Below are 16352 nucleotides of genomic sequence, written 5' to 3'. Positions count from 1 at the left end.
ATGGGCTACAAGACCATCGCCAAGCAGCTTGGTGAGAAGGTGACAACAGTTGGTGCGATTATTCGCAAATGGAAGAAACACAAAAAAAACTGTCAATCTCCCTCGGCCTGGGGCTCCATGCAAGATCTCACCTCGTGGAGTTGCAATGATCATGAGAACGGTGAGGAATCAGCCCAGAACTACACGGGAGGATCTTGTCAATGATCTCAAGGCAGCTGGGACCATAGTCACCAAGAAAACAATTGGTAACACACTACGCCGCGAAGGACTGAAATCCTGCAGCGCCCGCAAGGTCCCCCTGCTCAAGAAAGCACATATACAGGCCCGTCTGAAGTTTGCCAATGAACATCTGAATGATTCAGAGGAGAACTGGGTGAAAGTGTTGTGGTCAGATGAGACCAAAATCAAGCTCTTTGGCATCAACTTAACTCGTCGTGTTTGGAGGAGGAGGAATGCTGCCTATGACCCCAAGAACACCATCCCCACCGTCAAACATGGAGGTGGAAACATTATGCTTTGGGGGTGTTTTTCTGCTAAGGGGACAGGACAACTTCACCGCATCAAAGGGACGATGGACGGGGCCATGTACCGTCAAATATTGGGTGAGAACCTCCTTCCCTCAGCCAGGGCATTGAAAATGGGTCGTAAATGGGGATTCCAGCATGACAATGACCCAAAACACACGGCCAAGGCAACAAAGGAGTGGCTCAAGAAGAAGCACATTAAGGTCCAGGAGTGGCCTAGCCAGTCTCCAGACCTTAATCCCATAGAAAATCTGTGGAGGGAGCTGAATTGCCAACAAGGGTTTTGCCACCAAGTACTAAGTCATGTTTTGCAGAGGGGTCAAATACTTATTTCCCTCATTAAAATGCAAATCAATTTATAACATTTTTGACATGCGTTTTTCTGGATTTTTTTGTTGTTATTCGGTCTCTCACTGTTCAAATAAACCTACCATTAAAATTATAGACTGATCATGTCTTTGTCAGTGGGCAAACGTACAAAATCAGCAGGGGATCAAATACTTATTTCCCTCACTGTATCTGTATTCCTAGTCATGTGAAATCCATAGATTAGGGCCTAATTAATTTATTTCAATTGACTGATTTCCTTATATGAACTGTAACTCAGTAACATCTTTGAAATTGTTGCATGTTGCATTTATATTTTTGTTCAGTATATTGAATGTTCTGTTTTCAACAAAATATAATTTATTGTACATAAACTACATTACCAAAAGTATGTGGATTGGTTGGAAAGGTAGCATCCTATGACGGTGCCACGTTGAAAGTCACTGAGCTCTTCAGTAAGGCCATTCTACTGCCAATGTTTGTCTATGGAGATTGCATGGCTATGTGCTCGATTTTATACACCTGTCACCAACGGGTGTGGCTGAAATAGCCGAATCCACTAATTTGAAGGGGTGTCTACATACCTTTCTATATATAGTGTACATTGCTCACATTATTGTGAGGCATGAACAGAAGAGTTGACAGAGCTTACGTTTCTCCATTAGTTTGGCAGTGGCCGTGAATATAGAGGAATTCACCTCTCCGCCATTTTGAACTTGAAAAGACACTGTGGCGTTGCTCATTATATCTAGGTGAGCCACAAAGCCATTCCTGCAGTATGTCTGAGTTTTGACCTCTTCTTCAGTGCTGGTCCTGGTTACAGCATACTGGTAGCCATCTTGACACATCTCAGATTCAGTCATCTCCTTCAGCCTGTCACTAGGGAAGTCCAAACTCAAAATGGTCTTCTCTGGCACATTTATGTGCCAGACGAGGGTTCTAATGAACTCTGGGAAGAGGGAAGGCTGAGCTGCACCTGTGGCAGGGCTGCAGGAGTCCTCGGTGCATTCTGGGTAAAATAAAATCACATAACAAGTAAGAGGAGAAGAAATCCAAACAAAACCTGCTTTAACGGTTCATCCTTAGTGCCAGATTTGAAAGGTGGCCTTTGCGGTTTTTATGCAGTATCTTTGTTGACACAACTACCACCCCCAGCATACATGTCAAATTCTGAAGCAGCTGTCTGTGTTGTGCGTCTTTTTGACTGGTTTGATCGAATTGAGCTGGCAATCTAACAGGAAACCCAATACTACAATGTTTCTCTAGACTCACCGATTTTCCTGTGGATCTGGATGGTGAAGGCACTCTGTGGCGGTTCAGTACAGTTGAAGAGCAAGGTGATGTCCTCATCTGGGACCAGGGCCAGAGATGAGTGACAGGCTGTCTGGGTGTCATTCTCACCACCACGGACTGTGCACACAGAACACTGTTCCAACGGAAGGAACAGTGAGGGCGACACAGTCACAGTGGCATCTTTGTCAGGGTGGACATTCATGCGCAGACATTCTGAGGGAACAGAACAAAGAAAAGGTTATTTTTCATATTTTGCAGTCCAAACAGAAAAGGCTAGTCCACTACTATGTCATTGTTTGAGGAGTAAAACTGTTGTTTCAATCAATGAACAGGCTAAGATTTCTGAGGTGAAGGTAACAACAAATACATGATGACAGAAAAAGGTTATAAAACAGTGACATAGCAGTTAAGTTTCACTCAACATTGGGAGTAGGCTAGAACCTATTTGCATGTCTGGACTCGAGGCTGCACTGGTTATTGCACAAATACACATCCTTCCAGAACACTAGGCTATATTTTCTTTCAGAGGAAAATATGAAGAGGTTCTCTGTGACATTCAAATTGACAGGAAGTAGGCTGTATCAAGTCCAGTGTCAGATGACTGGTCTGTGCCCAAACCTACCACGGTAGGAGCTCTTTTGTCTTTGAATAGCATATCGACATATAAAAAAGTCAACATTAATAACAAACAGCGGGTTCCAAGCACACCGGCCACTGTGTACTCGACTGTTAAGTAGCACCCACAATTAAGTCAGTACTCATAGACTGAAGTCTTATCAAAGCCCTTGTTACAGTTCTGTAGGTGATCTAACAAGGGTGTTTGAAGAAAAAGTAGTGTACTCTCATAATGTTTGAGAAACTCTTCCTTTATTTGAAAACCTCAATATTTTGAAAGTGAAATAAATCAGTCTGGCCTCTTTCAAAGATTTGGAAAGTCTAGTGGTTACATGGTGTACATCTTATGGTGTTAAGATGGGAGTTTGGTATGGTTAACACAATTTCCATAGGCTGTTCTGTGAGAAAAATACTCTTGTAGTGCACCTACAAGAACATGCAGGAAATGTTCATCACCTAAACTTGCAGAGACTTGAAGCAAGCCCAGAACAATACGACAGCATTCACACTGAATTGTGAAAAGTGTTGCCGTATATGGGCGAATCCTCATGAAACTATGTATTTTCACGACATTTAAATAAAAATAAATAAAAAAGGGTCCTTTGGAGGAAGGATTGTTGACAAATATTTGACATTTGTATCTTAAAGCATACTTGAGAAAGAATTCAGTGAAGTTGGAATATTTTACATTTTGGCCTTACCCAGGCCTCCTTTAAAGACTCCATAATGTTTTATAGATGCTACAAAGCAAAAATTGGTGTCATTTGAAGCTTTACCGCTTGCTTTGTAATATGGGTAGTATTTTGATTTCAATAAGTTTTTTTTACATTCATTTATGAATATAGGAAAATATAAACATGCATATTGAAAATGCAACATTTTTGATTTGGCAATTTTTTTTATATACAGTAGCTGTCAAAAGTTTGGACATACCTACACATTCAAGGGTTTTTCTTTATTTTTGCTATTTTCTACATTGTAGATTAATAGTGAAGACATCAAAACTATGAAATAACACATATGGAATCATGTAGTAACCAATAAAGTGTTAAACAAATGAAAATATATTTAACATTTTAGATTCTTCAAAGTAGCCGCCCTTTGCCTTGATGACAGCTTTGCACACTCTTGGCATTCTCTCAACCAGCTTCATGAGGAATGCTTTTCCTACAGTCTTGATGGAGTTCCCACATATGCTAAGCACTTGTTGGCTGCTTTTCCTTCACTCTGTGGTCCAACTCATCCCAAACCATCTCAATTGGGTTGAGGTCGGGTGATTGTGAAGGCCAGGTCATCTGATGCAGCACTCCATCACTCTCCTTCTTGGTCAAATAGCCCTTACACAGCCTGGAGGTGTGTTTTGGGTCATTGTCCTGTTGAAAAACAAATGATAGTCCTACTAAGCGCAAACCAGATGGGATGGCATATCGCTGCAGAATGCTGTGGTAGCCATGCTGGTTAAGTGTGCCTTGAATTCTAAATAAATCACAGACAGTGTCACCAGCAAAGCACCCCCACACCATCACACCTCCTCCTCCATGCTTCACGGTGGGAACCACACATGCGGAGATCATCCGTTCACCTACTCTGCGTCTCACAAAGACTCAGCGGTTGGAACCAAAAATCTAAATTTGGACTCATCAGACCAAAGGACAGATTTCCACCGGTCTAATGTCCATTGCTCGTGTTTCTTGGCCCAAGCAAGTCTCTTCTTCTTATTGGTGACCTTTAGTAGTAGTTTCCATGCAGCAATTCGACCATGAAGGCCTGATTCACGCAGTCTCCTCTGAAATCTTGAACTCTGTGAAGCCTTTATTTGGGCTGTAATCGGATGTGCAGTTAACTCTAATGAACATATCCTCTGCAGCAGAGGTAACTCTGGGTCTTCCTTTCCTGTGGCGGTCCTCATGAGAGCCAGTTTCATCATTGCGCTTGATGGTTTTTGCGACTGCACTTGAAGAAACTTTCAAAGTTCTTGAAATGTTCCGTATTGACTGACCTTCATGTCTTAAAGTAATGATGGACTGTCATTTCTCTTTGCTTATTTGAGCTGTTCTTGCCATAATATGGACTTGGTCTTTTAACAAATAGGGCTATCTTCTGTATACCAACCCTACCTTGTCACAACACAACTGATTGGCTCAAACATATTAAGAAGGAAAGAAATTCAAGGCACACCTGTTAATTGAAATGCATTCCAGGTGACTACCTCATGAAGCTGGTTGAGAGAATGCCAAGAGTATGCAAAGCTGTCATCAAGGCAAAGGGTGGCTACTTTGAAGAATCTGAAATATAAAATATATTTTGATTTGTTTAACACTTTTTTGGTTACTACATGATTCCATGTGTTATTTCATAGTTTTGATGTCTTCACTATTATTCTACAATGTAGAAAATAGTAAAAAAATAAAGAAAAACCCTTGAATGAGTAGGTGTGTCCAAACTTTTGACTGGTACTGTATATTGTTGAACATAATAAAAAGCGAAACCAGTTCAGAAAGAAAACCTGAGTGTGCATCCGGCATCAGGTGATGGCATCAGCCGATATTGCACCAATTAGATTCATCACTCTACCTTTACATGGTGTTCTATTTAAATTGACAATTTCCGCACACACATCCAACTTGCGTTACGTGCTATGCTTGTCTGATTTTGCTAGCCCACCATCACCCCAGCCTCCATCGATTTGGCTCTGCTTCCGTTTCAATCAGGGGGATTGATATAGCATATCGAGCACACTGTAGTTATTTTATTATCTTAACGAAAGAGGCTTGCTCTGACAGTGAGATGCCCCGGAAGAGCAGAGCCTAATCCCAATACCTAATGTAATGGTTAAACAAATGTAAGTAGTGTTTTCTGTCTGAAATACAGTGGGGAAACAAAGTATTTAGTCAGCCACCAATTGTGCAAGTTCTCCCACTTAAAAAGATGAGAGAGGCCTGTAATTTTCATCATAGGTACACGTCAACTATGACAGACAAAATGAGATTTTTTTTCTCCAGAAAATCACATTGTAGCATTTTTAATGAATTTATTTGCAAATTATGGTGGAAAATAAGTATTTGGTCAATAACAAAAGTTTCTCAATACTTTGTTATATACCCTTTGTTGGCAATGACACAGGTCAAACGTTTTCTGTAATTCTTCACAATGTTTTCACACACTGTTGCTGGTATTTTGGCCCATTCCTCCATGCAGATCTCCTCTAGAGCAGTGATGTTTTGGGGCTGTCGCTGGGCAACACGGACTTTCAACTCCCTCCAAAGATTTTCTATGGGGTTGAGATCTGGAGACTGGCTAGGCCACTCCAGGACCTTGAAATGCTTCTTACGAAGCCACTCCTTCATTGCCCGGGCGGTGTGTTTGGGATCATTGTCATGCTGAAAGACCCAGCCACATTTCATCTTCAATGCCCTTGCTGATGGAAGGAGGTTTTCACTCAAAATCTCACGATACATGGCCCCATTCATTCTTTCCTTTTCACAGATCAGTCGTCCTGGTCCCTTTGCAGAAAAACAGCCCCAAAGCATGATGTTTCCACCCCCATGCTTCACAGTAGGTATGATGTTCTTTGGATGCAACTCAGCATTCTTTGTCCTCCAAACACGACGAGTTGAGTTTTTACCAAAAAGTTCTATTTTGGTTTCATCTGACCATATGACATTCTCCCAATCCTCTTCTGGATCATCCAAATGCACTCTAGCAAACTTCAGATGGGCCTGGACATGTACTGGCTTAAGCAGGGGGACACGTCTGGCACTGCAGGATTTGAGTCCCTGGCGGCGTAGTGTGTTACTGATGGTAGGCTTTGTTACTTTGGTCCCAGCTCTCTGCAGGTCATTCACTAGGTCCCCCCGTGTGGTTCTGGGATTTTTGCTCACCGTTCTTGTGATCATTTTGACCCCACGGGGTGAGATCTTGCGTGGAGCCCCAGATCGAGGGAGATTATCAGTGGTCTTGTATGTCTTCCATTTCCTAATAATTGCTCCCACAGTTGATTTCTTCAAACCAAGCTGCTTACCTATTGCAGATTCAGTCTTCCCAGCCTGGTGCAGGTCTACAATTTTGTTTCTGGTGTCCTTTGACAGCTCTTTGGTCTTGGCCATAGTGGAGTTTGGAGTGTGACTGTTTGAGGTTGTGGACAGGTGTCTTTTATACTGATAACAAGTTCAAACAGGTGCCATTAATACAGGTAACGAGTGGAGGACAGAGGAGCCTCTTAAAGAAGAAGTTACAGGTCTGTGAGAGCCAGAAATCTTGCTTGTTTGTAGGTGACCAAATACTTATTTTCCACCATAATTTGCAAATAAATTCATTAAAAATCCTACAATGTGATTTTCTGGATATTTTTTTCTCATTTTGTCTGTCATAGTTGACGTGTACCTATGATGAAAATTACAGGCCTCTCTCATCTTTTTAAGTGGGAGAACTTGCACAATTGGTGGCTGACTAAATACTTTTTCCCCCCACTGTATACTCATATCAAAGTTCCAAAGTGGGATCTCTGCTACTTTGAGTTATAATCCAATTTAAGCATTCCCAACAGAGTAGCCTCTACCAGGCTTTCACCTTAACTTTCGTATGAAAGCCTGTGGAAGACCTTGTCAGAAATAGGCTTAAAGAAGGTGGAATGTATACAGAGATTGAAGAGACATCCGGCTCCCTATTCTTTTCTGATAGGGGCGGGGCTGCTCGTTTGCTTATTGCCCCCACCCCGTGGAGGAGGTGTCCCAGAGCGAGACATCTCACTAGCTCAAGGCATGCGGGGAGGGGACAATGGGCACGTTCCTCTGCTCACATTGCTGATGCCTGCCAGATCTTACAACGCCTGGATAGGTATTTTACGTACAGTATCAGCTAACCACATCATATGTTATAGCAATCTGTCAGTCGATGACACAACGTCTTAGCAGGGACCGCGACCAATAAGTAGGATAGAGCCAGCTGTTCCCTCTCTCACGTGAGCATGCCAGATATTGATCACGTTCCCCTGCTCAGACGTTGCATGCATGAAGACGTTGCATGACACAGTTGATGACGTGGCACACATCCATTGGTTGATGCACGCAATGTCGGAGCAGGGCAACGCGACCAATGTTAAGCGGCTTCAGTCATTCATCTTAAATTTATCCACAATCTTTGGTGTATCTAAGACCTTTGCCCCTCCCAACCATTGGAATAGGCACGTTCAAACAGAGGCGAAGAATTGAAACTGAAAGCAAATCATTTTCACAGATTCCGACGTGGAGTAGTGTCATTTCAACCAAATTATATACAAAATAAAAGTAAACAATTTCAGAAATATCAATTTTCTAAAATATAGTATGCTAGCAATTCTACTACCATAAATTAGCATACTCTAGATAATTTTGGCTTCTGAAGAGGGATGGAAGGGGTGGTTGTTTAAAAAATTTTGTTATTTCTATTCAGCCGCTGGCAATCAGCACTCCATTCATACCTACCTTTCCAATATGAATATGCATTTTGAACCCACAACCCAACCCCACCTGGGTCGTTCAGTACAGCACCGTTTCCGTTTAATTGAACATTCCACCAACAAAATAAATTCGTACTGAATGCAGGCCTGGAAGCCGAGGCTATCAACAGAGTGAATGTGAAAATGGATTCAAAATGGTCACCCTCTGCTAGTGATTTGCAGGACGTGCAATGGTACAACTAAACAGAGGGCCGTGATCGCTTATATTGCCTATTAAGCCAATTTCTCTGTATAAAATGGGCCATAACATTAAAACTATCAGAGATCCCACTCTGGAACTTTGATATGCCCAAGTATATTATGTTCAACAATATATTTAAAAAGTAGCCAAATCAAAAATTTTATATTTTTCAATATTCATGTTTATATTTTCCAATATTCATAAATGAATGTAAGAAAATTGTATTGAAATAAGAATACTAGCCATATTACAGAGCAAGCGGTAAAGCTTCATATGACACCATTTTCTGCTTTGTAGCACATGGCTATTTCAATTTAGAAGGACCCATGAGCACCAAAATGTGAAGTTCATAGTAGCACATCAAATTTGGTGTCAAATGAAAGCGAAGTCTCTATACTTTTGAGAAAATAAGGCATAAATACATTTGAACAATTGTTTATTCTAAAATTAGGAATAAGAAAAGGCTTTGATTTCTAGTCAAAAAGATCAAAAAGGTATTAGAAATACATCAAAAATACATTTAAAAAACGATAATGTTGAAGTTAATACCCTTGCCAACTAATAACACTTATATTTAGTTTTGGCAAAATAAATGTGTCTTCTGTAAATTTAAGAAATATTACCTTGTAATTCTGTTACCAAAAACCCACATATCTTGAAGATGTTTTACATTTACATTTGAGTCATAAAGCAGACGCTCTTATCCAGAGCGACTTACATTTAGTGAGTGCATACATTTTTCATACTGCCACCTGAAGCAATTCAGTTGTTGAGAAGGTTTCCCACCACTCAACAACTGTTTTTTGTACCCAAAAGATCAGATCAGGTTTGGTGAATATGGATCGACTCGAGTCCCGAAACACTATAAAAACCTATGTGGCCCAACTGGACCGGAGCTCCTCGTTCCTGGCCCTAGTGGCTGTATCAGTATCATACAGTATTAGCATCACTGTGCCATTCCCCGTAAGAACACATTGCATGCAAAAAGGAAAATCTCTCCTGTAGGCAGGAAATCTCTACACACAAATTACAAAAAAGCATTAACAGATTACAAGTGAATTAAATGGGCAACCAGGATATTTTTTTTACTAGGTACAGTAGTAAAGTTCATATGCAAAGTACTGCATGATATTATTGAATCATATCTAGGAGTCTAATGTAGGAGGATGGGCATTATTACACACAGTGGCCGGGACATTTGGAATTTCCCCTAATCAAATGTTGGACGTGCCTCCCAGTTGTTACTCCTTGTCCTATGGTATAGAATGGAATCATAGACTTTGACAGAAATCAAATCATTGCATCTGTCCCATTATGGCATCTGTGAGAGTATGGGCAGCATCATTGAGGCCATTTCCATTTTGAAGTAGTCAATTTTCTTCTTCTACTACTACTTCTATGAGTTGGCAAACAAACTGAAAAGGTGCATAGTGCCACCTGGAGTGTGTTTTTTGAACAGGTATAAAGACTAGGTTGGCGATTTACTGCCACCTGCAGTTATGGAATGTTTGCTCACAAGTATAATTAATTGGCTGATCCCTCCTTATGACCCAGATGGAATCATGTGATCCTTCCATAACCCATAGTAAGTCCTAACAAGTTGACTACTTAAAAATGGTGAAAGTCCTCAATGGCTTGCCCATGCTAAAACTGGCTTTTAGGCACTGGAGTCCCCTTTCTATCTCTATGGATGGAATTCAACTCTTCCCCCATACTGTTAGGAGCATGTCCTACAACAACCTCTTCAGCTCATGCTCTACCAGCAGAGGGAAAATAAGCTTTTTAGGCTTGTTTTTTCTGTTGTCCAAAATGTCCCTTCAGTGTATGACTCCTAATCGATAATCAACCTATTGGACCAACACTTCTGGGCAACTGGCACTAAACACAAAGTAAAGCTTATCGGTTTCAAAATAGCAAGAAAAAGGCAGAAATATAATAGGGTTCGTTTCGATATTCGGTGTTGTGGGTACTTAGATATAGAGGCTAATAATTTAGTGTAATGTACAAAAATGTATTACTTAAAAGGTTTGAACACATGTTTTCTTTTTTTGTCTATCTTGAAAAGGGGGGTGGTCATTATTCACATGAGTATACACTCTAATTTCTCTCCCTCATGAAGAGGAAGGATAATGAAAGTTCACAGAAGTAACAAGTAATGGTAGACCTACCAATTAGGTATAGTGATTTTACTGATTTAAATTTTGTTGATGAACTAATAACTGATTAACACTAGAACCGCTGGGCCTCGATAGACCCCCCCCCCGCCCTTCAAGCAAATGAGCAATCATTCTGACTGCAACATTCTAACAATGTAATTAATATATTTAATATTACCCATCATAAAAATAATCATTTGGTTGTGTTTATGAAGGCTTTTGTTAAACAAATATGATTTTCTATTTTATTTCAAATAACACAATAGCATTTGCATTCATTTATGTTACTGTAGGCTATATAATTACTTTTTTAAAGCCAAAATTCAAGTGTTCAATCAATTTTATTTGTGGAGTGCCTTTGTTACACAACTATGAAACTGACAGCATATTTGTTCTTACACAGTAACAGCTTATTTTTATAACGACAAAATAAAAAATACCCCAACCACAAAGACGCGCGGTCAAATGATGAAAACATTAGTAGCCTGAACATCATTAGCGCCATGTGCCCTTGACACAAAAACAATAATGGCATTATAATGAATGTGTCGATATGACAGCAGTCAAAAATAGTCAATTCGTGTCAGCTCGTGCTTACAGTGCATTTGGAAAGTATTCAGACCCCTTGACTTCTTCCACATTTTGTTATGGAAAGTATTCAGACCCCTTGACTTCTTCCACATTTTGTTAAGTTACATCCTTATTGTAAAATAGATTTTTTTTAAATCAATAAAAACAGGTTTTTAGATATTTGCAAATGTATAAAATATTTAAAAACAGAAATACCTTATTTACATAAGTATTCAGACCCTCTACTATGAAACTCGAAATTGAGCTCAGGTGCATCCTGTTTCCATTGATCAGCTTGAGATTTTTCTACAACTTGGAGTCCACCTGTGGTAAATTCAATTGATTGGACATGATTTGAAAAGGCACACAATTGTCTATTTAAGGTCCCACAGTTGACAGTGCATGTCAGAGCAAAAACCAAGCCATGAGGTCGAAGGAATTGTCTGCTTAGCTCCGAGACAAGATTGTGTCGAGGCACAGATCTGGGGAAGGGTACCAGAAAATGTCTGCAGCATTGAAGGTCCCCAAGAACACAGTGGCCTCCATCATTCTTAAATGGAAGAGGTTTGGAACCACCAAGACTCTTCCTAGAGCTTACCGCCCAGCCAAACTGAGCAATCGGGGGAGAAGGGCCTTGGTCAGGGAGATGACCAAGAAGCCGATGGTCACTCTGACAGAGCTCCAGAGTTCTTCTGTGGAGATGGGAGAACCTTCCAGAAGGACAACCATCTCTGCAGCACTCCACCAATCAGGCCTTTATGGTAGAGTGGCCAGATGGAAGCCACTCCTCAGTAAAAAGGCACATGACAGCCCGCTTGGAGTTTGCCAAAAGGCACCTAAAGGTCTCTCAGACCATGAGAAACAAGATTCTCTGGTCTGATGAAACCAAGATTGAACTTTTTGGCCTGAATGCCAAGCGTCACGTCTGGAGAAAACCTTGCACCATCCCTACGGTGAAACATGGTGGTGCCAGCATCATGCAGTGGGGATGTTTTACAGCGGCAGGGACTGGGAGACTAGTCAGGATCGAGGGAAAGATGAACGGAGCAAAGTACAGAGAGATCCTTGATGAAAACCTGCTCCAGAGCGCTCAGGTCCTCAGACAACGACCCTAAGCATACAGCCAAGACAACGCAGGAGTGGCTTCGGGACAAGTCTCTGAATGTCCTTGAGTGGCCCAGCCAGAGCCCAGACTTGAACTCGATCGAACATCTCTGGATGAAAATAGCTGTGCAGCGACGCTCCCCATCCAACCTGACAGAGCTTGAGAGGATCTGCAGAGAAGAATGGGAGAAACTCCCCAAATACAGGTGTGCCAAGCTTGTAGCGTCATACCCAAGAAGACTCGAGGCTGTAATCGCTGCCAAAGGTGCTTCAACAAAGTACTGAGTAAAGGGTCTGAATACTAATGTAAATGTGATATTTCCGTTAATTTATTTTTTATACTTTTGCAAAAAAAATCAAAAAAACCTGTTTTGTTTTGTCATTGTGTGTAGATTGATGAGGGAAAAAAACGATTTAAATATATTTTAGAATAAGGCTGTAACGTAACAACATTTGGAAAAGTCAAGGGGTCTGAATACTTTCCGAATACACTGCATATTCTTTGCATCTTCACGCAATGGCATCAGTTGGATTTAATTTAGCTGTTATCCCTTGTCCTAACAGTTGACCCAAGTTTTTTAACTTTTACATACTTTTCTTTGGTTGTAGTGCGTAATAGTCTCCAGTTCTCTCTTTATTGTGTCCCCGTTGTGTTGTCATTCTTCAGCACAGCTGTGCAGGTGCCTTATTTTGCGCAGAGGGAGCCCCCATCTCACTTTGTTCATGGTGCCGGCCAGACTTGTTTTCTTTGCAAGCAAATTGTTCGCCAATGACAGTGAAGTTAAGAAATTGTCCATGGTGACATTTCTCCCCTTGCCAATGTAAGGTTACACAAGCCCCATCACCACATTCTCCGACACTCACTCAACTGCTGCAGATATTTTCCCAGATATTGAAAGCCATTGAACATGTACAGTTAGACACACTCTCGCTGTGTAGCCTACTCCAAGTAGGCCAGAGTAGACTGTTAAGACTGCTTTGATTCGGTGGACTGATATAGGGTACATACCATTTTAAGATTATAATTAGAATGGATCAATACAATAGACTGGCCTGCCCTGATCTTCATTCACAATTGGTGATTACATATTTATGCATTGTTCGCTTCCTGTTTATTGTCCTGTTTACTGTTTATATCACATTATCTGGCGTACAAACTGTAGCAACAACATACCCTCAGCTGAGTATAACCCTTGCTTGTCTGCTATATAGTCTGTATATATAGTCTGGTGAGAACGCAGGCCATGTAAGAACTGGGACATTTTCAGCTTCCAGTAATTGTGTACAGATCCTTGCGACATGGGGCCCTGCATTGTTATGCTGAAACATGAGGTGATGGCGGCAGATGAATGGCACGACAATTGGCCTCTTCATGTTATCTCTGTGCATTCAAATTGCCATTGATAAAATAAAATTGTGTTCGTTGTCCGTAGCTTATGCCTGAACCCCACCACCACGGGGCACTCTGTTCACAACGTTGACATCAGAAAACCGCTCACCCACACGACACCATACACACGTTTTCTAAAACGACGTTGGAGGTGGCTTATGGTAGAGAAATTAACATTCAGTTCTGGCAACAGCTCTGGTGGACATTCCTGCAGTCAGCATTCCAATTGCATGCTCCCTCTAAACTTGAGACATCTGTGGCATTGTGTTGTGTGACAAAACAGCACATTTTAGAGTAACCTTTTATTGTCCCCAGCACAAGGTGCACCTGTGTAATGATCATGCTGTTTAATCAGCTTCTTGATATGCCACACCTGTCAGGTGGATGGATTATCTTGGCAAAGGAGAAATGCTCACTAACAGGGATGCAAACAAATTTGTGGACAAAATTTTAGAGAAATAAGCTTTTTGTGCATATGGAACATTTCTGGGATCTTTTTTGTTCCTAGTTTTGTGAGGAATCACCCATATGTACTGTGTAGGCTCAGCTCACAATGGCCTCAGACTGTGTGAACATGAATGTAAATAAGAGGTATGTCAGGAACAAGATAGTAAATAGTAGTAAACAGTAAATCCATGTTTTGTATCAAGTGAGATATGCCTCTTGCATGTGTGTAGATCTTTGTATTGATCTTTGTCATCTACTTCTACATGTGGCCGTGCCCGCGTAGCATATAAACGACTAGTTCCGGCAAAGATGCTAGGAAATGCTAGATGTGCAGCAGCTAAGATGGCGAGGAACCTCCTTGCGCGATTTAAAACATTGATTTACTATCTTTCTGTGTTTTCTCTGGTGTTTGTAGAAGCACCTGCAACTGGACACAGACATTTATAAGGTAACGGTCTTCCAGAATCGAGAACGAAGAGAGTATCGCCAATACCAGGTTAGCTGAAAAATCTATGGCGGCAGTTTGTATGGGCAAACCTGTAACGTCCACTAATGGACACAAAAAAACTGTTTATATCACATTATCTGGCGTACAAACTGTAGCAACAACATACCCTCAGCTGAGTATAACCCTTGCTTGTCTGCTATATAATTTACCCTTCATGTTTAGGTCCCCTCCTCCTCATTATAACATTATTCTCCATTTTTTTAGGTCCCCTCCTCTTCAATATAACATTATTCTACATCCTTTTTTTTTTTTTTTTTTTTTTTTTACAGGGCTGGGAATTGCCAGGGACGTCACGATTCGATATTATCATGATACTTAGGTGCCGATACGATATGTATTGCGATTGTCACGATTCTATATGTATTGTGATTGGATACTGTGATTTTATTGCGATTTGATGTTCCAAGCATATTGCTCACCATATGTCTGCTGCAGAGGGACAAGAGAGAGCCATGGGAAGAGGAGTTTTGATCAGTCATGGAAAGAAAAGTGCTGAAAACAAATTGGCTCCCTATTTAAAAAGTAGATATAGAACAAGCTATGAAGGAAAAATACTGGAGTTTTGGTGCAGGTACAGCCAATTAACTAGCGCAACAATTATATTGCAATATTGTCAAAACGATGTATGATCAAAATAATTTCCCGATATGTAACTATCGAGCCCCTCCCACCCCACCATCAATCATTTCTAAGATCACTGTTTTCCAGAATCGAGAACAAAGAGCGTATGGAACCTGTAACGTCCACACATCTTTGGTTATTTATATCACATTATCTGGTGTGCAAACTCTAGCAATGTATGTTGCTTGCATGTTATGTGTTAGGCCTCACATTTCAGTGTCAACTCAATCAACATGATATCCGACACAAGTTGGAGAAAGATGTCTGACTATTTTAGTACAAATTGAGCCTAAGTGCAGTTTAAGTTCAGCCTTCTTTGTGTTCTATTGAAATGAACATCAGTATAAAGACGTCGTTTTCAGCTTTTCACTTCTCAGTTTTAAGTCTATCCTTCCTGTCTAACGTTAAATGTCATTTGTAAACTGTTTCCAATTGCAGTGGATCAAGAATATGCAGAATGCGGTTACAGATTACATGAAATACTTTCACAATCATGTATAATAATAAAACAATTCTCGCAAATATATCAAACTAAAAACTTGTAAAACTGAAATATAATATAATTCTTAAGTTTATCGACATCATCATATTTTGCAACATTGTGAATATGTAAAGGCCACACTCAGTACATGATTTGTAACTTATTGTTAACGTCTGCTTGCTTTGTTTGAAAGGTTGTTTTGAATGTTCTCTCACCTGACAGGTTGAGGAGCAACAAAATGACAATTCCCAGGAGCTCTCGAGCGCAAATTGTAGTGAGCCGCATGTCCCCTGATAAAACGACCAAAAAATATTTCCGGATAAATGTTATCAAAACTACGATATTTGCTTTTTGTTAAAAAAAAATCGATGGCCGTGACAGACCATTAACTTCCTGATTTACATTACCTGTTTCACGCAGAGTGGGGCGTGTAGGCTACCGTAAATCGGTCTGTCGAAACTTGACGGTAGATTATAGCCGTTGACAGGCTGGTCTCATAGACTACACGTAACATAGTAAACGAAAACCCGGGCCACTCAAATTAGTATATGTTAAATTGTATGGTTACATAAGAAATACAGTTAATAAAGGCCAAAATTAAAGGAAGGTGGTTGGTCGGGTGTATAACCCAAAAGTTG

The 16352-nt window shown here is 40.6% G+C and overlaps 1 protein-coding gene across 3 annotated transcripts in view; it reads right to left on the bottom strand.

Annotated features, from left to right (window-relative positions):
- LOC311126904 (CUB domain-containing protein 1-like) overlaps positions 1-16137 on the bottom strand; it is a 33448-nt gene extending 17311 nt beyond the window's left edge. The window contains exons 1-4 of one of the 3 annotated variants that reach the window (XM_084158599.1): positions 15930-16119; positions 4938-5044; positions 2124-2357; positions 1504-1860 (exon numbers count right to left, since the gene is read on the bottom strand). In XM_084158599.1, the coding sequence (XP_084014725.1) occupies positions 1504-1860; positions 2124-2346 (580 nt within the window). In that variant the 5' untranslated portion in view covers positions 2347-2357; positions 4938-5044; positions 15930-16119. Of the gene's footprint in view, positions 1-1503; positions 1861-2123; positions 2358-4937; positions 5045-15929 lie in introns of all 3 variants that reach the window. The other 2 variants (XM_084158598.1, XM_084158600.1) reach the window with 2 other exon arrangements.
- Between the last annotated feature and the right edge of the window lie 215 nt (positions 16138-16352).

Source organism: Coregonus lavaretus (genome assembly GCF_964263955.1).
Source record: "Coregonus lavaretus genome assembly, chromosome: 3".
Classification (NCBI taxonomy): Eukaryota; Metazoa; Chordata; class Actinopteri; order Salmoniformes; family Salmonidae; genus Coregonus; species Coregonus lavaretus.
Note: the sequence above shows the minus strand (reverse complement) of the source record. Positions and strands in the feature narration are given on the sequence as shown.